Source organism: Helianthus annuus, chromosome 5 (assembly GCF_002127325.2).
Source record: "Helianthus annuus cultivar XRQ/B chromosome 5, HanXRQr2.0-SUNRISE, whole genome shotgun sequence".
In the NCBI taxonomy this organism is placed as follows: domain Eukaryota; kingdom Viridiplantae; phylum Streptophyta; class Magnoliopsida; order Asterales; family Asteraceae; genus Helianthus; species Helianthus annuus.
The window spans coordinates 19,960,267-19,985,267 of record NC_035437.2 but is presented as its reverse complement, the minus strand read 5'-3'; the positions used below and the strand labels follow the sequence as shown (position 1 = coordinate 19,985,267).

The 25,001-nt window shown below is 35.6% G+C and overlaps 1 protein-coding gene across 1 annotated transcript; it reads right to left on the bottom strand.

The window, feature by feature from the left end:
* Nucleotides 1-17,099: 17,099 nt before the first annotated feature.
* Nucleotides 17,100-20,872, bottom strand: LOC110940113 (phosphoinositide phospholipase C 4). The gene is made up of 8 exons (XM_022181671.2): nt 20,430-20,872; nt 20,141-20,337; nt 19,577-19,712; nt 19,280-19,495; nt 18,958-19,181; nt 18,328-18,445; nt 17,999-18,238; nt 17,100-17,592 (listed from the first exon to the last, which is right to left on the bottom strand). Exons 1-8 carry the CDS (start codon nt 20,751-20,753, stop codon nt 17,299-17,301), a joined length of 1,749 nt encoding a protein of 582 aa, XP_022037363.1. The 5' UTR covers nt 20,754-20,872; the 3' UTR covers nt 17,100-17,298.
* Nucleotides 20,873-25,001: the final 4,129 nt, after the last annotated feature.

Sequence of the window (25,001 nt, the reverse complement as noted above, 5' to 3'; positions counted from 1 at the left end):
GGGTTGTTTGGATTGAAAGTGTTCATGTTATAAAAGAACTAGTTTGGGAAGATGTAGAAATGTATAAAAACTTTAAAGATTGTATTGTATGAACAGGATCGGCCCTAAGAATTCAGGTGCCCCGGTCAAATTGAAAAATGTGCCCCTTAGGCCTTAATGAAATAACACACAAAAGTGCAACCCCTGCCCCCAATTACCAAAATAACGCCCAAGTTAACAAGACTATTAGCAAAAGTGCAAAACCCCTCAATTTCTAACAAAGTTTCAAACAAATTAACGCCTAATAATCGACAATTAATGCCAAATAATCGGAAATTAACGCCAAATAACATCTAAGTTGTAACTAATCGACAATTAACGACAAATAACACACAAATAATACAATCATACGCCAAGTAACACGCAAATAATCGATAATCATACGTCAAATAATACGCAAATAATCGACAATCATACATGATCAGTGCCGAGTCAGAATTCTGCGAGTCACCGAGTCGGAATTCTACTGGTTTCGCGTGCGTGGGCAGCCAAAGAACTGCCGGAATTTCAAGGGTGGTGAGTGGTGGGCTGTCGTTCAACTGTTCAAGACTTCAAGGTTGTGCGTCGATGTTCCATAGCATCATTTAAATCTACCAGTTTTCCAATTACCGCCTAAACTCTCACACCCGCAAAAATCAGAGTTGGGCGTAACGAGTGGTATCTTCATTGCATAGCGGAAGTATAATGCTAAGACTTCTAGAAAGTTAAACGCCTGATAAGGTACTCGATCCCTGAAGGGTATTCCTATTCCAACCGTGCCATAGCTCATATGTGAAACTTGAGAAAGAACATGCTAAAAAAGTCAACATAAAGTTGGCGAGTTCATAGTTTGTTTGAAAAAGATTTGAAATAAATCTTTTTAGTAACCGGTTTAAATAATGTTGAGAAACCGTAATAAACCATTTTCCTCGGCATGTCATTTGAAAAACTTTGTACTTGTAAAACTTGTAAAACCGTCATTGTCCGCGTAAGATAAAGACAAAATGCCCGCATGAGCCTATAACCAACCTCGAGCTAGAGAGTGCCTCGCCAAACCGCATACTCAAGACGGTAGACTAGCAGTCGGTTATAATTCCGAAATGTAGTGAGGACTTCACTGTATAGTTGTAAGGACCCTACGACTCTTAAGGTTAAGTAGAGGATAATCCAGTCCTTATGTTTGTACGTAGGACAATCTAGTCCCGATGTTGTATGTAGGACAACCCAATCCCATCTTTTGTATGTAGGATAACCCAGTCCCGTTGTTTCGTATGTAGGACAATCCAGTCCCTAATTGTAACTAGGACAATCTCATCACTAGTCATGAAACTCATGTGTAACACCTCGAAAATTTATGTCCAATAATGTATCGACACGTGTCATGAGCTTTAAACGTGTAAAAGATTTCTTATGAAGGACTAAAGTTGACAAACAGAGAAAGTATGTGAATAAAAGGGCTCAAAGTGTCAACAATGGATAAATATACTTCACAATAGCCCTACATGATGTTTATACCCTTAAACGAATAAATCATGGATCATACAAAGCTAATCGTGAAAGAAAGTGAGAGATTACAAACTACAGGGGTTAAATGTGTCAACATGTTTAAAGTATACCTCTGAGTGACCTTTTAGCAAACCCGAAGCTTTGTAACGATTAAATATGCTCACTAGAATAAGTGATAAAAATTTCACAAAGTTTCGTTGTCCTATGAGAAAGTTATGACAATATTCGTATATGAGGGGTTAAAAGCGTCAACGTTGAAATTTAAGACTTTTCGGTGATCGTATGAATAACCGGGGACTTAACAAAGTTGGTTTATGACTTGGGGTCCTTAAAAGTCAAGTTTGGGGGTTAAAAGTGCAAGAAACCATGTCAAAAACGAGTTTAGAAGGACCAGGGACCAAAATTGCAATATTTGAAACTTGCTGACCGGAGAGCCACCCTCACACGGGCCGCGTAAGGTCAGGCCCAATCCTTACGCGGGCCGCCTGAGTCCACCAGCATCAGAAAATCATGCCAGCTGCCTGTACAACCGGTTTAACCGACTTAAAAGCATTGTTTTCGATTCTATGGGCTTGTTTGATGGTTTATAATGGCCTAGGGACACTTGTAATCATCAGAAAACATCCATAGATTTTGTTGGAATGATCTTAGAGCCTTAGAAAACCTATATAAAGGCCATGAGTTGAGTTGTTCAAATGCTCATTCACTTGCAAAACTCCACAACTCACTCTCTGAGGATTCCTGGAGCTCAAGCACCCTTCCTAGTGATCATTAGTCGTGCATAGGACCTTGGTAAGCGTCATTAACCTTTCTTAATTCAGTTTTGCTTAGTTAATTGGCCTAAAGTCAAACCGTCGTAATTAAGATTTGACTTCATAATTACTCTTAATTTGTCCTGTCAAATTCCAAATTGAAAGTACCTATGAGTTGGTAATTATGTGGGCAATAAACCCTTAAAAGGGCACCCTCTGATTCCCACTCTAACTAGGTCAATTGTCGGGTCAAAGTTAATCTTAAAAAGTCAACAGAAAGCCTATTTTCAAATTAATGCATAATTAGCAATGTAGAAGCTATGCAACCTGTTTTGTCATTAATATAACTTGGTAATTAATGTAAGAACATGTCTAAACATGTTCAACTCGACAATTTTCAGTTTAAGCTCGGTTCGGAACCGAAAGTCGCAAAAGTAGACTTTTGCTTCGACTTTCAGTTTTGACCCATTAGAGCATAGTTTAGAAATGTCCTAGAGCCTTATTAGGACCAGGTTTCATATAAGTATAACCCTCTATGATTATACAACTTGGTTCATTAGTTATCCGATTCATATGCATATTTCCGTTAAATGCCTAAATGTTGACTATTATGCCCATATGACCTTAAAACATGATTTTTGAAAATATAAAAGAATAGAAACCTTAGTTACTGATTTATAAACTTGTACCTAAAATTTGACATCAGTTTGAGGTCTAGATTAAGAGTTATGCTCATTATCGTAATTAGAAAGCTTTTTAGTAATTAAACGGTGTAATTAGCGTATAGCCTATCTAAACCTGATTTTTGATACCAAACTTTTTACCCACTGATATAAAATAATATTTTGGGATTTTTGGAGATTTTTATTTATTTTTAGGCTAAGCATAACATAGAGTTCTAAGCTTGATCCGGTAATTGTCGGTTTTGCCCTTTTAGGCAATAAAATGAGTTTTACCAATCCTTTTGATACCAAACCTTTTTCTACTGATCCAATATGATAAATAGAATATTCTAATCCTTCTGGAATAATAAAAATATCAGCCCTCCTTATAAAACCCGAAAATCGCTTAAAATCGCCTTTTTACGCGTTTTAAGCGCATAGTATGTATTGAAACCATTTTAGACATATAAGACTTGATACCTACTGATGTTTTCAGTAAATTTTTGTACTTTAGCAGTAAGCAAAAGTTTTAAACTCAGATTTCCAGATTTGACCTTTAAACCTTAGGTGAAATTACCAAAATGCCCATTCGGTGCATAGTATGGTTAGAAATGATAAATTTCACATATAGGTTATACTCTACTGATATAACTTAGTAAATTAAGTATTTTTACTGATTACATCAGACCCGAAACTCGAATTTATATTAAACCTCTTTTATAACCTTTAAAAGGACCAAAATGCCTTTACGGGGCATAATTTGAATTTAAATCCGTTTTGGGCATAATAGAAGATATCTTACTGATGTCACAACATATTTAAGGCATATTAACTTAGGAAACTTGTATATGACTCATTTGGTTACTCGTTACGCACTTTTTGCGTTCGGATCAGCTTATGTAACTAGTTCGCATATATTAGCCGAAACGGGTCAAACCATATCGTTTTCATATCAAAATCCAGAATGTGTTTAGTTTACCCATATTAAACAAGTGTCCAAGCTTGTCGGGTCAAAACCACATTCTAAACCGGTCTTCGCTTTATCATGCGTTTGAGCCGTGTCTTCCTTTTGAAAACTAACCGGTCTAAGTCTAAGCTTAATCAAAGATCCGTTAGGATTCTAATAGGTTATTAAAAACCTTCGTTCCAGATTAGGAGCCCAGTAAAAGCTACGTGCACTTGCTGTATTTGATTTATACTTTGCTCAGGTAAATACTCTTAACTTATTTTCCCTATACGGGCTTGGGATACGGTACTATAAAAGTACCGCTTGGTCGGGTGTGTAGTCATTTAAATCGGATTGTGATTAATGTATTTGCATGACCCGTTTAATATGTATTATTTTGTGTATGGCCTTTGGGGGTTAAATGACCATGTCCCGGATATCCTTGGCATCATTCAAAGAAATGGCCACGGCCTAAGCACGGGGTGTAGGCGTACACCTGACAGATGCATTATGTAAAAACTGGTAATCCACTTAAAGGAATTAACCTTGTGGGCATTATACCTGTGGCGTGTCAGTTAACATTGTCCGGCCCTACAAATCGGCCCTGACGGACGACAAATAAGTAAAATTGTATACAAGATTATTTTTAATTAATTGTCCCAAGTTATAAAAGATATTTTTGCCGATGTTCATTCAAATCAATTTTCAAACTCTTTTCAAAATGAGTCAATTAAGTTGTATTTACCAGTGTAAACTGACGTATTTTCCAAAAAGGCTAAGTGCAGGTACTATACGTAATAGGCTGGCTACTCCAGGCATCAATAATCAAGTCTCGCAAGCTCTAGATGTCAAAGTCTGTTGAACAGTTTTCCTTTTTTTTCCGATCCGCCTGTGGATCTATTTCAACTATTTTATGATACTTAATATTACAATTTATTTAGTTGAAATAAATCTATCTTTTGCTTCCGCTGTGCATTTATAATTTGTGTTATTTGACTATGATGATATCAACTACGTCACGACACTCCCCATCGGGCCCACCGGTAATACGTGGAAATATCAGGGTGTGACAGGTTGGTATCAGAGCCAACACTGAGTGAATTAAACACTAGCCTTTTGTGTTTAATCTCAGTTACACAATTGCACATTCTTTGATTCTCGAGTCTAGACAAAGAACATAGGACTAATCCTAATTCGTTTTATTTTGTACTTTATTTGTTTCCTTTGTTATTTTTCTGATTAGCCCCTGCATGGGCAAGTCATTTCAGTTAGAAGTCCAGTTTAGGGCAACCCTGTACTTGTCTCAATTTTAGTGGAACAATTAGATTTAAAACATCATTCCTTTCATATGATCTACCATTATAATAAGATGGCAAAATCTAAAAAGGACAAGACCTAGCTCATGTGTCATCTTAAGACAGGGCCAAGATGGTAGTTCCTCAATTAGATTCAGATCCTCGTTAACATCTCAATTTAGGATTGTTCTGCGATTAAATATTATAAAGAATCTTAAAGGTAAAACTTAGCCTAAATGTCGTTGCAGACATGGCCAAAATGGTAAAACCTATTCAAAAGATTCAAATCCTTGTTAACATCTGAAGACATGTTAACATTAGTGGCAAAAATGTGATTCGATAAAATCGCATAAGTCATCCTTAAATTGGATTACCCCAATTTTCCTTATTAAAATAATCATCCCTCTAAAGATGAAGTGCATACGAGCTATAATTAACGTCCTCTGAGACTAAAGACAGTGGTAGCCTACAACTCCCTGTCAAGAAAAGGTAATGAACTTTGATTCAACCTTAATACCTCGATTTTGTAAAATCCTGGTTTATAAATTAAATATGTCCATATGACTTGCCTTTTTGTGCTATTATTAAATTATAACTCGGGATTGTAATAAAGATCCTGAATATGTATATATTTAGCAAATTAACCAAAAATAGTAATTAAAACCATGGTTAATAAATCGTCAAGAACGATAGTACTGTATAGGCTTCCAAATAAACCTTGTCCTTATTTGATTTTATGTAGCAATTAAAGCTACATGGCTAGGTCAGAAGAGGTAAACAGACATCCGGTGGAAAACCATGAAAATGCTAAGATACATGTGACCGGTGCGGAACTACAAGCAGTGATAGATAATGCTGTTGCAAAAGCTATGGAGCGACAGTATAATGAATCTAGTAGGACACCTAGTAGAACCTCATCGGTACCCCACTCTAAATCTGCCCCTAAAACTCATTCTGAAGCTCACAGCAAGTCACCCTCCAAGAAAGATGAACCCAAGAAAGAGGATGTTCAACATTCCTCAAACCAACACAGTGTTCCATCCAAGAGGATAGTGTTCGATAATGAACCGCGTACCAAGTCTTGTACCTATAAGTACTTTGTTTCCTGCAAAACCCCGGGATTTCACTAGGGAGAAAGGGGCAATTGATTGTATAACTTGGTTAGATGAGATGGACACAGTAGTTGACATCAGCGGTTGTGCTGAAAGGGATGTAGTGAAGTATGTATCCCAATCATTCAAGGGAGAGGCATTAGCATGGTGGAAGTCTCTCATTCAAGCTGCTGGGAATATCCCACTCTACAATCTGACATGGGATCAGTTTGTTGCTCTCATTAAAGAGAATTACTGCCCTCAGCATGAGGTTGAAAGGATTGAGTCAGATTTCTTATCATTGGTGATGAAGAATTTAGATTGTCAAGCTTACCTCACCAGCTTCAATACCATGTCTAGACTGGTTCCGTATCTGGTAACCCCGGAACCCAAAAGGATTGCTCGCTTCATTGGGGGTTTAGCCCCATAAATCAAAGCCAGTGTTAAGGCTTCAAGATCTGCTACTTTTAGATCAGCTGCTGATCTATCTCTGTCTCTTACCTTAGATGCGGTCAGGTTGAGATCGCTAAAGAATTCTGAAGAAGGTAAGAGGAAGCGCGAGGATGATAACTCACGAGGGTCGGAGAAGAGGCACAAGGGAAACACTGATTCCAAGAAGTTTGGGTCTGGAAAGAATAGTCAACGAACAGAGGAAAAGCCAAAGTGCACGACTTGCCAAAAACGCCACTTTGGAAAATGCAGGCTTGAGACCAAGTCTCCATCAGGACCACCTGCATGTGGGTTATGCAAGTCTAAAGAGCACAAGACTATTGACTGCAAGAAGATTAAAGATGCCACATGCTACAACTGCAATGAGAAAGGGCACATCAAAACCAACTGCCCTAAATACGCCAAGAAGCCTGAGGAAGCCAAGAAGACCAATGCTAGGGTCTTCCAAATGAACGCACAGGAGGCGATTCAGAACGAAAATGTGATCATAGTTATAGGCATGGATTAGTTATCGCATAACCAAGCCCAGATTGTCTGCAATAAGAAGCAAGTGGTGATCAAGACTCCGTCTGGTGAGCCACTTACCATTCAGGGAGATACCCAGTATGGATTGCCTGAGCAAGTGTCAATGCTCAAAGCATCTAGATGCTTGAAGAAGGGTTGTGTCATTTATATGGCACAAGTAACCATTTATGAGCAGAAGCCCAAGGTTGAAGATATTTCAGTAATTTCTGAATACCCTGAAGTATTTCCTGAAGAACTACCTGGTTTACCACCAGATAGGCAAGTAGAATTCAGAATTGACATCATCCTCGGAGCAGCACCTGTTGCAAGAGCGCCTTATAAGTTGGCACCAACAGAGATGAAGGAATTGAGGATACAACTAGATGATTTGCTAGCCAAAGGTTTTATTAGACCTAGTTCGTCTCCATGGGGAGCACCAATCCTGTTTGTCAAGAAGAAGGATGGGTTAATGCGTCTATGCATTGATTACCGTGAACTTAATAAGGTTACTATCAAGAATAGGTATCCTTTGCCCAGGATTGACGATCTGTTCGATCAATTGCAAGGGGCAAGCTACTTTTCTAAGATTGATTTGAGGTCAGGCTACCATCAATTGAAGGTTAAAGATGAAGATGTACACAAGACTGCGTTTAGGACTCGCTATGGTCATTATGAGTTCTTAGTGATGCCTTTTGGGCTCACTAATGCTCCTGCCGCATTATTGGATCTCATGAGTCGCGTATGCAAGCCCTATCTAGATAAATTTGTCATCGTCTTCATCGATGACATTCTTACTTACTCGAAGAGCCAAGCTGACCATGAGAAGCACCTCCGTTGCATTCTTAAACTGCTTCAACAGGAAAAGCTCTATGCCAAATTTTAAAAGTGTGAATTTTGGCTTCGTGAAGTCCAATTTCTTGGACATGTTGTCAGTGAGCGTGGTATCCAAGTAGATCCCGCTAAGGTTGAAGCTGTCATGAACTGGCAAGAGCCGAAGACGCCTACGTAGATTCGCAGCTTTCTAGGACTGGCAGGATACTACAGGCGATTTATTGAAAACTTCTCATGAATTGCAGCACCCCTGACTTTACTCACCCGCAAGAATAACAAGTTTGACTGGGGGCCTAAGCAGCAAGAATCTTTCGATATTCTGAAGCAGAAGTTAAGCAACGCCCCTGTGTTGACGTTGCCTGATGGAATTGACGAATTTGTGGTATATTGTGATGCATCGCACACAGGTATGGGATGTGTGATTATGTAGAAAGGCAAAGTCATTGCCTATGCTTCGCGTCAGTTAAAGGTGCACGAGAAGAATTACACCACCCATGATTTGGAGTTGGGTGCCATTGTATTCGCACTAAAACTATGGAGTCATTACTTGTATGGAACCAAGTGTGTGATCTATTCTGATCACAAAAGCCTTCAACACTTGTTTAATCAGAAGGACTTAAACATGAGGCAGCGACGTTGGATGGAAACTTTGAATGATTATGGTTGTGAGATAAGATACCATCCTGGCAAGGCGAATGTAGTCGCCGATGCCTTAAGTCGAAAGGAAAGAGTGAAGCCTATAAGAATCAATGCCAAAAGCATTGAGATAAAGAATAGTTTGAATGAAAGGTTGTTAGCTGCGCAGAAGGAAGCTGTTTTGGAAGCTAACTATCCTGATGAAAAGCTAGGAGTAACTAAAGAACAGTTGTCCTATGGCAAGGACGGAATACTAAGATTAAATGGACGAATATGGGTTCCAATTTATGGAGGACTTCGGGATGTTATCCTCCAGGAAGCCCACAGTTCTAAATATTCCGTTCATCCCGGAGCTGATAAGATGTACCAGGATCTGAAGGCAAACTATTGGTGGATAGGCTTGAAGAAGTCTATAGCTGCCTATGTAGCTAAATGTTTGACGTGCGCGCAAGTCAAAGCTGAACATCAGAAGCCGTCAGGTTTGCTACAACAGCCTGAACTTCCCATATGGAAGTGGGAGATGGTGACAATGGATTTCATCACCAAGTTGCCAAAGACAAAGAAAGGAAATGATACTATATGGGTGATAGTAGATAGACTGACTAAGTCAGTACATTTCCTACCCATTAAGGAGACTTATAGCTCCGACATGTTAGCCCAATTGTACGTAGATAAGATTGTATCTCTGCATGGCGTACCAGTGTCTATTATCTCGAACAGAGATACTAGATACACATCACATTTTTGGAAAAGTTTCCAACAATCTTTGGGCACGCACTTAAATTTTAGTACGGCTTACCATCCTCAGACGGATAGGCAGAGTGAGCGTACCATCTAAACTTTGGAAGACATGCTTCGTGCATGTGTGATTGACTTAGGTGGTAGTTGGGATAACCACCTGCCATTGATCGAGTTCTCCTATAACAACAACTACCATACAAGCATTCAGGCTGCGCCTTTTGAGGCATTATATGGTAGGAAATGTAGAACGCCTATTTGTTGGGCAGAAGTAGGAGAAGCTCAGTCATCAGGACCTGACATAATCCTTGAAACAACGGACAAGATTGTCCAGATTCGTGACCGCCTGAAAGCTGCCAGGGATAGGCAGAAAAGTTTTGCTGATAAAAGGCGAAAACCTATAAAGTTTGAGGTTGGCGATAAAGTTTTGCTTAAAGTATCACCCTGGAAGGGGGTGATGCGATTTGGTAAGAAAGGTAAGTTAAGCCCAAGGTATATAGGACCATTCGAGATCATCGAATGTGTAGGAACAGTGGCTTATAAGTTGAACTTGCCTGAAGAGCTCAGTGGCATTCATAATGCATTCCACATCTGCAATATGAAGAAATGCCTAGCTGATGAATCGCTAGTCATACCACATACGGATGTGCACCTCAAAAATTTATTTCCAATAATGTATCGACACGTGTCATGAGCTTTAAACGTGTAAAAGATTTCTTATGAAGGACTAAAGTTGACAAACAGAGAAAGTATGTGAATAAAAGGGCTCAAAGTGTCAACAATGGATAAATATACTTCACAATAGCCCTACATGATGTTTATACCCTTAAACGAATAAATCATGGATCATACGAAGCTAATCGTGAAAGAAAGTGAGAGATTACAAACTACAGGGGTTAAATGTGTCAACATGTTTAAAGTATACCTCTGAGTGACCTTTTAGCAAACCCGAAGCTTTGTAACGATTAAATATGCTCACTAGAATAAGTGATAAAAATTTCACAACGTTTTGTTTTCGTATGAGAAAGTTATGACAATATTCGTATACGAGGGGTTAAAAGCGTCAACGTTGAAATTTAAGACTTTTCGGTGATCGTATGAATAATCGGGGACTTAACAAAGTTGGTTTATGACTTGGGGTCCTTAAAAGTCAAGTTTGGGGGTTCGAAGTGTAAGAAACCATGTTAAAAACGAGTTTAGAAGGACCAGGGGCCAAAATTGCAATATTTGAAACTTGCTGACCGGAGAGCCACCCTCACACGGGCCGCGTAAGGTCAGGCCCAATCCTTACGCAGGCCGCCTGAGTCCCCCAGCATCAGAAAATCATGCCAGCTGCCTGTACAGCCGGTTTAACCGACTTAAAAGCATTGTTTTCGATTCTATGGGCTTGTTTGATGGTTTATAATGGCCTAGGGACACTTGTAATCATCAGAAAACATCCATAGACTTTGTTGGAATGATCTTAGAGCCTTAGAAAACCTATATAAAGGCCATGCGTTGAGTTGTTCAAATGCTCATTCACTTGCAAAACTCTACAACTCACCCTCTGAGGATTCCTGGAGCTCAAGCACCCTTCCTAGTGATCATTAGTCGTGCATAGGACCTTGGTAAGTGTCATTAACCTTTCTTAATTCAGTTTTGCCTAGTTAATTAGCCTAAAGTCAAACCGTCGTAATTAAGATTTGACTTCGTCATTAATATTAATTTGTCCAGTCAAATTCCAAATTGAAAGTACCTATGAGTTGGTAATTATGTGGGCAATAAACCCTTAAAAGGGCACCCTCTGATTCCCACTCTAACTAGGTCAATTGTCGGGTCAAATTCCAAATTGAAAGTACCTATGAGTTGGTAATTATGTGGGCAATAAACCCTTAGTTACTGATTTATAAACTTGTATCTAAAATTTGACATCAGTTTAAGGTCTAGATTAAGAGTTATGCTCATTAGCGCAATTAGAAAGCTTTTTAGTAATTAAATGGTGTAATTAGCGTATAGCCTATCTAAACCCGATTTTTGATACCAAACTTTTTACCCACTGATATAAAATAATATTTTGGGATTTTTGAAGATTTTATTTATTTTTAGTCTAAGCATAACATAGAGTTCTAAGTTTGATCCGGTAATTGTCGGTTTTGCCCTTTTAGGCTATAAAATGAGTCTTACCAATCCTTTTGATACCAAACTTTTTTTACTGATCCAATATGATAAATAGAATATTGTAAGCCTTCTGGAATAATAAAAATATCAGCCCTCCTTATAAAACCCGAAAATCGCCGTTTTACGCGTTTTAAGCGCATAGTATGTATTGAAACCATTTTAGACATATAAGACTTGATACCTACTGATGTTTTAAGTAAAAATTTTCTACTTTAGCAGTAAGCAAAAGTTTTAAACTCAGATTTCTAGATTTGACCTTTAAACCTTAGGTGAAATTACCAAAATGCCCCTTCGGTGCATAGTATGGTTAGAAATGATAAATTTCACATATAGGTTATACTCTACTGATATAACTTAGTAAATTAAGTATTTTTACTGATTACATCAGACCCGAAACTTGAATTTATATTAAACCTCTTTTATAACCTTTAAAAGGACCAAAATGCCCTTACGGGGCATAATTTGAATTTAAATCCGTTTTGGGCATAATAGAAGATATCTTACTGATGTCACAACATATTTAAGGCATATTAACTTAGGAGACTTGTATATGACTCATTTGGTTACTCGTTACGCACTTTTTGCATTCAGATCGGCTTATGTAACTAGTTTGCATATATTAGCCGAAACGGGTCAAACCATATCGTTTTCATCTCAAAATCCAGAATGTGTTTAGTTTACCCATATTAAACAAGTGTCCAAGCTTGTCGGGTCAAAACCACATTCTAAACCGGTCTTCGCTTTATCATGCGTTTGAACCGTGTCTTCCTTTTGAAAACTAACCGGTCTAAGTCTAAGCTTAATCAAAGACCCGTTAGGATTCTAATAGGTTATTAAAAACCTTTGTTCCAGATTAGGAGTCCAGTAAAAGCTACGTGCACTTGCTGTATTTGATTTATTCTTTGCTCAGGTAAATACTCTTAACTTATTTTCCCTATACGGGCTTGGGATACGGTACTATAAAAGTACCGCTTGGTCGGGTGTGTAGTCATTTAAATCGGATTGTGATTAATGTATTTACATGACCCGTTTAATATGTATTATTTGGTGTATGGCCTTTGGGGGTTAAATGACCATGTCCCGGATATTCTTGGCATCATTCAAAGAAATGGCCACGACCTAAGCACGGGGTATAGGCGTACACCTGACAGATGCATTTTGTAAAAACTGGTAATCCACTTAAAGGAATTAACCTTGTGGGCATTATACCTGTGGCGTGTCAGTTAATCTTGTCCGGCCCTACAAACCGGCCCTGACGAACGACAAATAAGTAAAACTGTATACAAGATTATTTTTAAATAATTGTCCCAAGTTATAAAAGATATTTTTGCCGAAGTGCATTCAAATCAATTTTCAAACTCTTTTCAAAATGAGTCAGTTAAGTTGTATTTACCAGTGTAAACTGACGTATTTTCCAAAAAGGCTAAGTGCAGGTACTATACGTAATAGGCTGGCTACTCCAGGCATCAATAATCAAGTCTCGCAAGCTCTAGATGTCAACTCTGTTGAACAGTTTTCCTTTTTTTTTCGATCCGCCTGTGGACCTGTTTCAACTATTTTGTGATACTTAATATTACAATTTATTCAGTTGAAATAAATCTATCTTTTGCTTCCGCTGTGCATTTATAATTTGTGTTGTTTGACTATGATGATATCAACTACGTCACGACACTCCCCACCGGGCCCACCGGTAATACGTGGAAATATCGGGGTGTGACATCATGCCTGTTTCGAAAAATGCGTATGTTTTTGTAAAACTGGTATGTTTAGCATAAACCTTTCATAAACCATTCGTGTTAGTTGGAATTCGTTTGTAACATGGCTTAGAAATATGTAATTTTCGTTCAGTGAAATATTGCATGCTTTTGCAAAACTCGCATGTCTTTCCACCCCCGAAAACATTTATAAAAAATGTAAAACTGTAAAGAGTGGGGGTCATGAACTCACCTCGATAATCTGTGCAAAGCTAGCTAAATACAATCCATAATGTCATTTCCAAAACATAAACCCGCTAGGCATGCAATCTGTGACATTCTTATTAAGGAATAAACTTATAAGTTTCTACTAAAAACATAGCTAAACTACGGGTCACCGAGTTCTACCGAATCGTTAACTAAATGATTCGATGGAAAGTGTTGTTTACTTGATGGAAACAATAATTCTATGATCTCTTAATTCCATTTGTATTCGGAATAAATACTAAGTCTTAAGAACCACTTAGTTTCCGAGATATTAAGGATATATATATATATCTAATATTAATAAAACAATCTATTTAATGCCATATGGCATTCTCTCCATCAATATTGTCACCAAAATGCCATTTGGCAATTTCTTATCCTAACATAACCATAATAATAATAAATAAATTAATATAAGAATCATTATCCACCTTAATAAATAACTCTAAATAAATTTCCTCTCCCTCAAAAGAAATTGATATACTATAATGCTTGGGTTAATAAATTATACTACATCATATAGAAATAAAAATATAAGAATTATTTTATCTCTTGAATATATCGATTTTACATATTAGAGGTCAAGCTTATCTTCGACTCTATGACATACGGTTAAGGGTTATTATATATTTTTTAATATGTTTGTATTTAATATGAATATCCTTTATCAAAAGCCTTTTGATCGTCAGTTTATTTTTATCTATAACAAAACTATTATTATTATTATTATTATTATTATTATTATTATTATTATTATTATTAATATCTCCAATTTAATTATTTTTGCATTATTATAATAATTTATTTGTTAATATAACACCTCATTAAGATTAACCACATATATTTCTAAAATCAAATGATTTAAACTAAATATTATTGATAAAAATGGTAAAGTTACAAACAAAACATCAAATCTAATTTAACTTTTAATATAGGATTATTGTCACGTGTGACTTCGTCCTTCAACCTTACAATTTAGACTTACAATATTTTAAAATATTTTTTTAATCCTTATCCTTATTAATATAATAAATTTAATTCAAATATGTTAATAACCACATTAGGATGCACTATTTAATTAATATTATTGGATAAATACAATTTATTTTATTAAATATTATCGTAAAATAAAAATGCAATAACTCAGATCTGTTTTACTAAACTATCCATCCTTTAATACTAATCGGAAAAACACAATAATTAGATTATACTATTATTACACTTTTTAAACTATGTGATCTAGATTATATAGAAGTATGATTTATATTTTTTGATATTTTATACACAGGTTTGTAACACTTATAAATTAAAATATTATTCAATCTAAGTTTTTTTTATATTTAATCCGTGTGACACACGAGTTTATATGCTAGTATATGAATATATATGTATAAAATAGTGTTAGTCGTCTCGGATAATCGTACGTGTACGTAAGTAATTGTTTGTCTAAGATAATACACGTTGTAATCTCGTATAATGTGTTTGCACGGTTTCCAAGTAGTCGTCATATACGTTAATGAATAATAACACGACTCGTCGTAGGTTTCGTAAGATGTACATATATATGTGTGTGTATGTATATATACGTCGCGTAGCCGCAATAATAGTATCGCGTCTCGTGGATAATTATCAAAATAATTATATAGTTGTTCGCTTCTTAGAATCGACTTTTGTTTGTTCGTTACCGAAATAACTCGGATAATATTTTTTTGCTAAGATCGTACGGTGACGCATCATATTCTGTTTAGACGTTTGAAATAAATAAATAATTATATTTATTTTTTATAATTTTCGAATCCTAGACGTTTGAAATAAATATAAATAATTATATTTTTTATATAATTTTCCGAGTTTCGTTATCTTGTAAACCGCGTTCGTTGAAATGTTGTAAACTCGTTTTTGTGAGTTATAAGAATCGCCAAAATAAATATATACTTATATTTATTTTAAAAAATACTTGAATTCCGATATGTTTCATTGTCAAAAGTGATAACGTATTCCGTGTTATGGATTTTTACGAAAAACGTGCAGAGTTTCCTCTGTTTTTAGGATAATCCCGACAATACAAGTTGTCAATAATTTTCAAAATGCAACAATTTTTGTTTTACACAAATTTAATATATATACATATATATTATGTCATGTGTCGGTTCGGTTTTTAACTAATATATACCATTTGTATACACATGATTACGTACGTCCAAGACGGGGCAGATCTACCTTTTAGAAGGGGTAACCCCCATTGCTCCTTGACGATCTGACAGTAGTGTAAATTTTGGTAAAATTTGATGTTTTTTTTTTTCGATTTTATTACCCCTTTTCTTTGAAACCTTGACTCTATAAGGATTTTCTAGATCCGCCACTGAGTCCAAGTACTTTATTTTTAATGGTTCACTGATCGGTTCGGTTTAGAGCTCAGATTCGCGCTAATAGTGAGGCTTTTATAAACTATAAAATTATTCGAAATGCGTTATGTAAAATTTTTTACCACTTCTCGGTTTAGAACTCAGATTCGCGCTAATAGTGAGGCTTTTGTAAACTCTAAAATTATTCAAAATGCGTTATGTAAAATTTTTTACCACTTCTCGGTTTAGAACTCAGATTCGCGCTAATAGTGAGGTTTTTGTAAACTTTCTTTATTTACGAATACATGTAAATTCAAATATGTAATTAAATTTCTAATGTTGTATTCGAATAATAATGACTAGTGTTAAACAATTTTGAATTAGAATTCTTTTTGACCAAGTTCTTGTGGTTTTTTTAATTTGTTCTCACAGTTCTTAATTACGAGATGCCTCACACCCCATAACACATAGCCTTAGTATGAAAGTATTCAAGCAGTTCACACGGTGCCTAACATATTTATAGTTCTTAATTAAACTTGCCCTATATAATGAGTAAGCAGATATTTCATGTCATCAAGAACCACGTGAATAAAAAAATCAAACAAAATCAAATCAAATCAAACTATCACAAGTACAGTAGTCCTCAACACTATTAAGCATAGCATAATAATAAAAGCTATTAGAAGAATATTACACTAAAAGGATGACTGAGACCACCAAGGAGAAAGGGCATGAGATCCAGGCCTGCCATTGTGTTGCAGGAATTTTGTGATGCTTGCTTTGCCTTTTCAAACATGCCATTGGCATCTTCATCACAAAAAATCATGAAACCTTCATTTTTTGCCATTTTAAGTCTAGTTTTTCGAGCATTTTCTGTCGCGTTTTGGCCTCAAATGTCTCAAGAAACAACCAAATACTTGAAAATATTGCATTGTCTACTCAAAATATTTGAAAGTGATACAATGACCTTAAAAAATGGGGAACAAAACTTTAAATATTCTAACTTTGCTCATTTTCAAAGTAGGAATTGATCCTACCAGCTAATAAAACACCATATATATATTTCTATATATTATTTGAGAAGTGTAAACAAAATAAGAATAAAAAACAGATGGACATAAATAGGTATGGACCATACAACACATGTATCTCTCTTTTTAATCCCAATCACTGAAAACAAGAGACTGCACAAAAATGAATGGATTTCACTTTCATAAATGTAAATATGTACATATATTTTATTTCACAACTGAAAATATTACAACACTTTCCTACAACAAATGATTATAACTATAGACAACAAGAGCAAGCAAGCAAGCCTGCTATGCTAAACAAAACTCTATAAAAACAATGAACTAGTCTAAGTGCGTATAAACTAGAAAACGAGATTAACAACAATGCGTATTTTAGATGAACTCAAACCGCATGAGTAACCTTGCTGACGTGTATTGATCGCCTTTGCGATTACAGAGTGGGACCGCACGGATTCCAGGCCTCAACTCTGAAACAGGCAGACAAATTTGGCCAGCAAAATCGTGTTTTTCGGACATGTTGTAGCTATGCACTTCAATTCTAAGTAAAGCTAATTCAGGAACTGCTAGTGGAAATGTAAACTCTTCATTCCAAACAGGTGTCCAGTTGTCCTCCTTAATCTTGGTCTTTTTCATAACTTTATCAACAGATGCTCCAGCTATACCAACCTGTTTCAGAGATAAAGAATACATGAAGTACACTCTTTTTTTAAAGTTTGTACTTTGAGACTACTAAGAACAAGTGTGTACTTTTTGTTTTTGATGTTTAATAATAAATATATAACCAATTTTAAGTAAAGAACCACATATATATTTCTATGTATTGCTTTAAATATGATACATAATATACACACATACACCACTTGACTTTATGCACTTTACTTACACAAGAAGTAGTTTTACATTGTGTGGTCTAATTCTTTTCCATTAAAAGTTATTTTCAAACATCTAGGTTCTTGATTTGCTTTATATTATATAAAGCACATATATGATATCTTTTTTTTTTTTTTCCAAATAATCCATCACTTATAATATTTGAATTTATATTTTATAATAGCAGTATAAAGATAATTACCCTGGTAAAGAAATCAGGAGGAGAGTATTTATCAAAATGAGTTTTCTTGAAATCCAAATGCCATCCATCTCCCATATAAATTTTCACTTTTAATGATGTCTTGGGTTGAAGCTTTGCTTTGGGGTTAAACACCTCATTCTTAGACCCGCATCTCATTAAAAAATCCGGTTTTTTCACATACCCACAACCCCCATTAGCTCTGAACATTCCATGCATTAACCATAGTGATCTACCATATCCCTGCATTGTATATGACAAATTAGATATTAGTTACTAGTAACAACGCGATACAAAATATTCTTCTGTTTAAAGTAGAAAATGATGCTGACCTGCATGTTAAATGCAACCATCTGAGCTCCATGTAGCCAACCCATTAGCGGTTTGTAATTAGAGGAGGTAATACGCGTTCCTTTGGGATAAATTCTAAGAATGTTCTTCTGTGTGAATCTGGGAAATAAATGTATACCGATACATGTAAGTAAACAAATTTAAAACTAATGATATGAACTCAAAATTCAAACTCATACTACTTGCACAAGGTAATGGGTTGAGTACCATTTAGTTTTTTTTTTTTTTGGGGGGGGGGGGGGGGGTAGTGTAATTTTGATAATTACCCTATAAGACCAAAATTACTCTACATGAACATTTTACAGAATTACTCTACAAAAGATCAAAATTACTCTACAGTATATTTTGTACGTTAAGTTTATTTGTACAATAACTTTCCCCTATAACTTATACAACAATAGTAACTATTACTACAAAAACATTATTAATACAACAGTTATCTAAATCTTTAAATAAAAACGATTTAGGAGATTGTATCCATTTATAATCAGACTTTGGATGAATTTGACTTTTTTTTTATTTGACGTGTTTGAGATAAACTTCAATGGACCCATTCGTAATAAATGGGTCGAAACTGAAACCTCTTAAATATAGCCACAAAACATTTATACCTCACTACATCCTGCCCATGATTTCCTGCAGCCTTTGCAAGTGCTTGTTCAGCCAAACTTAAGCGCCTGACTTTATCCTTTTCAACTTTAAGCGCATCCTTTAATCCCTTTTTGGGTTTTCCGGCATGAATTGCAATCAGCTGCTTGTAAACAGGAGACGAAGGCGATTTCTTTGTCTTAAGCAAATCTGTTGTCTCATCATGTTCACTCTTATCACTTCCTGACTGCAACAAATCACACAAATTCAGTTAGGAATCGTTTGTTTAAAAAGAAAAGAATTAAAATATATAAATGTCAGAATGCGTGTCGTTATGAACCAAACCTTAAAACTTTTGTCTTCACTCCAAGCGTCATCATCAACATCCGAAACTTGGCTCTTTTGTGAGCTACAACGTCTAACATCTTCGGTTTCAAGGTACTCTTTTGGAGGTTTTGTTGAAATCAATATTCGATATTTTAAGTTTTCAGGCGATGGGAGTTCTTCAAAGTTTTCTGATTCAGGGAAAAATAGCATTGACCCAAATGTTTCGGTGATCATCTGCAAGAATAATCAATAGCAACATGAATATCATGGTAATGTGTATATTGATCGAATTTCACACTTAAAAAAAGTACTCACTTGAGCTACTTTTGCTTGAAGACAGGGTGTAAGGTGGTCTTCTAGTGTTATGATGACTGGATAAGGTGAAGCCACAAATGCATACTCTTTGATTGCTTTTAAACACTCCATGAGTTTTACTGGGCTTGTCAAGGTCCTGCATTAATAAACAAGTATCTTAAATTATATATAAAAAAAATCTAATTATTCTAACCCTCAAACAATAAGATATTACTAGTTAATATGTTTATCCCATAGATGACAGGATTAAAGAAATTCGCCGTTCTAAAAAGAAAAAAAAAATGTTTATCCAAACCAACTGATAGCGATAAATGTACTAGATATAATATACTAGTTAGGATTTATTGTAATCGTCTCCTATATATTTAAATAAATTAGTTACAAAGTAAACGTGATCGAATAATAACTTCTAATTATGTTGGGATAATTGCAATAAACACTAACTAATGTATTAAATCTAATATATAGAAGATAATTACAATAAATCCTAAGAAAAATATTATATTTATGGCTATAACAAACCACTTAATATGTGATCATATGAAATTGAACTAAGTTGCATACCTTCCATGAAGAACATGCACATTACTTTTCGACGAGTTTGGCCATAGATCAAGTTCTATGACCCGAACGCCAAGTTTAAGTGCTTTAATAATCGGAACCTCGCTGCAGTTGCTACTTAACTGGTTCCCCGTCAAGTACGAATTGTGGCCCGTGTATATGTAATAATGAGACAGTGGTGCACTCATATCTTGGTGAACCTAAAATTAAAATCATAATTTTCTAGATCAAAAACACTTATTATTAATTAATATTCACAAATTAATCATAACTAACCATAAATCTACAATACCTGAGATCTAATAGGGGAATTAAGCTCAGTGCTGAAGAGAAAATGATGAAAATCTTCTAAAGACAAAGATTTCCTATTAATCAACTTTGCAAGATGATGATGCCGTTTGTGAAGTAACCGCTCGATAATAAGCTCGACATCAGAAACCGAGACAGTGTGTTCATCTGCATCCTCTAGAAACCGCCGAAGCTGATCCGCCGTCATGTGATTCGAGTCACTAGAGTACTTGTTAAACAATTCTTTAACGTCTAACGGCGGTTCGGCTTCGGTTACTTTAAACTTTCTGGTAAAACAATAGCATACCCTGTAATTCCCCATTACCATTAATTCTTTCTGTTGGATGATCGGTGAGGGTAATGGGAAATTGGGTAGTGTGTTTGTGTATATATAGAGAGAGAGAGAGATGAAGAGTACGCTACTTTCTGGGCAGATTCGCAGATGGAGCGATGAGAGAGAATGTGTGTGAATCTTGATTTATGATCGTCCTGTTTAACTTGGTATCGTTAAATGGTGTCAAATCTAACGGTTCAACCATTCGCTTCCCGCCTTTTTTAAATATTATCCGTCCATTGAATTTACTCTCCTCTCTCCTTAAAAATATATATAAGAAAATTGTTTTGTTGTTTTGATTCTACCTATGTAAAATAAAATTAGTTTCTGATTCTGCCTATATGTAAAAAAAACTATGTAAAATAAAATTAGTTTTTGATTCTACCTATATGTAAAAAAATTAGTTTAGTCTTTTTAATTAGAGGATCTCTATAGGTTAGATAAGATAACGAAATAGTTTTAATTATTACTTATAAAGGGGTGCCATTGTACCGAACGCTATTTAGCCTCATGGTGTTAAGGCATTAGATAAGGTTTTGTCTTTTCAAATAATGAGGGTCGAATCCATGTGATGGATAAAAGGTGTAGCTTTATAATAGAATTGGAGAGTGTGTGAGGTGACATTCTGAAAATCTTATAAAGGGGTGAGATCCGGTACAGATAAGTGTTAACGTGTAAATGGTGCGAATAACTAGAATAACTATTATTATGATATACTTATGAAGTGTCGTAAATATAATTTGTATGTTATTTGTACCATTTGTACATTAAAAGCTCTTTGTGTTTGATCCTAATTGATGACGAATTCAGGAAATTTTATCAACAAAAGCACACAATGCGTCATGCTCGAAAGGGTTAGGAAATGTCATCTCAAAAGTGCAAAGTAAAAAAATATACATTGGTTTGTAGCAAGTTTCCCAAAATATGACACCTAACAGTCGGTTAAAAGATTTGAATGAGCCAAAACTCGATTTGTGGAATTAGCAATTTTGAATGCCTTTTTATGTTATTATTTTTGGGTTGGGTTTATTTGGTAAAAGGGGGCCTTTTAAGCCATTTGAAAAGTTATGGAGTGGCTCAACAAAATATTTTCATACTATAAATTTATATATACTACAATATTCATGGACAGTGCTGCAAAAAAAAAAATCCGAACCTCGACCAGAACCCGAAAATACAACCCGGAACTTGTAATAATCAGGTTTTTAAAATCTGAACCCGAACCTGAACCCAAACCTAACCCTACCCATAGGGTAGGGACCGGGTATGCATAATGTTATCAGGACCCGAACCCGTAACCGGGTTTTTCGTACCCGTATTCTACCCGGTTTTTAAGAATACCCGGGTTTATAGAATACCGTAACCGGGTTTAACGAATACCCGTAACCGGGTTTACAGAATACCCGTAGCCGGGTTTTAAAATACCCGGACCAGGACTTAAAATATGTTCATATTTAACAAAAAAGAACAAAAAGTTGGAAAAATCCCCACAAAATTCGCTACACATATTCTGTTGCTTATTTCGCTAACCAGGTTTTCAAATACTCGGTCTGGTTTTATCAATACCCTATGCGAGTTTTTAATATCCGGCCCATACCCGAACCCGGGTATTATATAACCCGAACCGAACCCTACCTGAACCTGGGTACATAGGGTATGGAATTACTGGCCAGAACCCGAATCCGACCCGAGTATTCTCAATACCCGAAAATTAAGAACCCGGCCGTACCCGAACCCGGTTCCATACCCGGAACCGAGTATTAAAAAAACCCGATTTGTGCACCCCTATTCATTGAGGGGAATAGTGTCAGATAGCTGTCTAGCTGTCTGACACTTCCCTATTGGTTCAGTCAAATTACGATTTTTGCCCTGTTTAAATTTACAGTTTTGTCATTGGTTTTGTTTTTTCTTCCTTCAAGCCAAATTACGATTTTGCTTTCAGTTCAAATTTCATCGTTTTTGTTTTTTTTCCTGTCAAATTACGATTTGGCACTCAGTGTAAAATTACAGTAATGCCATCGTTTTAGTTTTTTTTTTTTTTTTTGACAAAACTATGGTAGGATTTCGTTTTAATTGGTTGATTCGGTGTAACTTTTATTCGTACCAGGCAGCCGCCTGGCACATGCTCATTTGTCCCAGAAAATTACAATTTTGCTCCCAGTTTAAAATTAGGGAAATTGACCTGTAATAATCCCACCTAGACCTTATTGGCCATTAATAATCCCACATCAGAATATTCCCCTCACCAGTCCCACATTTCACTTATTTTTCATACAATGGTCACCCGTTAAAAAAACTTAACCGTTAAGTTTTTTTTCCAATTTACAAACAGATTTTTTAGAGGCTTTTGATTAGAACGACGATACGAGTCCATTGATGTAAAACTTGCCTCGAAACGGTGCTCCAAACGATGAAAACGGCGCTTCAATTCGGGTGTTTAAATTTCCAATTAACCAAAATCAAGTCACTTGGAGCACCATTTCGAAGTAAGTTTTACATCAATAGACTCGTATCACCGTTCTAATCAAAAGCCCTAAAAAATTTGTTTGTAATTTGGAAAAAAAAAAAGCTTAACTCCGTTAAGTTTTTTTAACGGGAGACCATTCTAGGAAAAATAGGTAAAAGGTGGGACTGGTGGAGGGAATATTCTGAGGTGGGATTATTAATGGTCAATAAGGTCTAGGTGATATTATTACAGGCCGGTTCCCCTTTTTCATAGTCTTTCTATTGTTTTAGTTTTTTTTTTAGCAAAAGTATGGTAGTTTCTGTTTTAATTGGTTAACTTGATGTAAATTTTTTAAGATTGTGTTATGAGTAGTATGTACAAGTAACCGAAACATAGACGTACATATTATGAGAAATATTCGGCTTAGTGCAGTGCCCCGTAACGCGGGAGGAGCAAAAACTAGTTAGTAACATTTTATTGCTTAGAGAGTTTTTCAAAAAAAAAATTAACTTTTCATGTTTAACCCAAATGTTTTATCTTTTTTAACTCATTTGATTTTTTTTTTTTTAACTTTTACACCGTTTTTCATCTTTTCAATTTAACCACATCACCTTTTATTTTAACTTTGGTACCCCATACTTTTCATCTTTCGCAAATTTTTCGTTTTACGTTTCATTCAAAAATTTGGAAGTTAACTCGCCGCAACGTGTGTGTGGGGTTTAACGATTTTATATCTATTTTTTTTCTCGTTTAACAGGTCCGTCGCAACCCGCGGACCTTAGATCGACTTAGTTATTCTTTTCTACATTTACGCTTTGGTCTAATTTCTTATCATTTACACGCCACAACGACTTGCGTGATTCAACGATTTATGTCAGCTTTTAGCTTTTCATTCGGTGTTATTTATTCCTTTTTTTTTTTATTTTTACGAGCTTTTCCGACGTTAATGGTCGCTTGGCAGTGACGTGACATTGGCGCTACTTGGCACGGCTTTACGAGTGTTTTTAACCTATTAAGTTTATTTACTACTAATTTGTTTCGAATTTACCTCTATACTTCCTTTGTTTAAAAAAACTATTTTTTACATGCATATTTTTATGTACGTATTGGTATAAATTCGATTTGCTCTAGGTTTCGACGTAAACTTTTTCTGGAAACGAGTCAGGTCAAATATAATACGTTTTCATTAAAAAATATTTTTTACGTGCATTTTATGTACGTTTCAGTATAAATTCGAGTTGGTCTACGTTTCGGCGTAAACTTCTTTGGGAAAGGTCAAATATAATATGTTTCCGTGCTTGTTTTATGTATGTTTCATTAATTTTGTTTTAAACTGAGTGGAGTCAAATTGTGGTTTCCCTTTTTCCTCTTTTTTTTTCAAAATTTCTAATTCATCCCTTTGATATGCCCGTTACGTTTTCTATGTATAAGTCGAGTCATATATAATATGTTATGATTGTATGGCATAAACTCGATTTATATTGCTTTTTGATCCGATCACAATGCTTATATAGGCTACATTGAGTCCAATCGGATACGCCAAAACACGTGTTTTCATATGGTTAACACATCACATAACGTTTGGACTAATCCATTCGATGTTTACGATGTATCCGCGCAGCAACGCGCGCGAATCTTATTACTTGTTTAACAAAATTAACACTAAAAATGTTTTTTTAACGAGGGCCTTACCCCACCCACACACACCAAAGCAAATGATCAAACCGTCCGCACTAACACTATTTAGGTCGTCCGACATACTTGTGGGACGAAGTGCCATGGGAGCCACCTAGCGT

Excerpts from the sequence above, each read along its gene's own strand:
- LOC110940113 (XM_022181671.2), bottom strand. The coding sequence starts at position 20,753 with ATGGTAATGGGGAATTACAGGGTATGCTATTGTTTTACCAGAAAGTTT. Across the intron at positions 18,239-18,327 it reads TGGTTGCATTTAACATGCAG|GGATATGGTAGATCACTATG; the intron begins GTCAGCATCATT and ends TATACAATGCAG. Across the intron at positions 17,593-17,998 it reads CTCCTGATTTCTTTACCAGG|GTTGGTATAGCTGGAGCATC; the intron begins GTAATTATCTTT and ends TCTCTGAAACAG.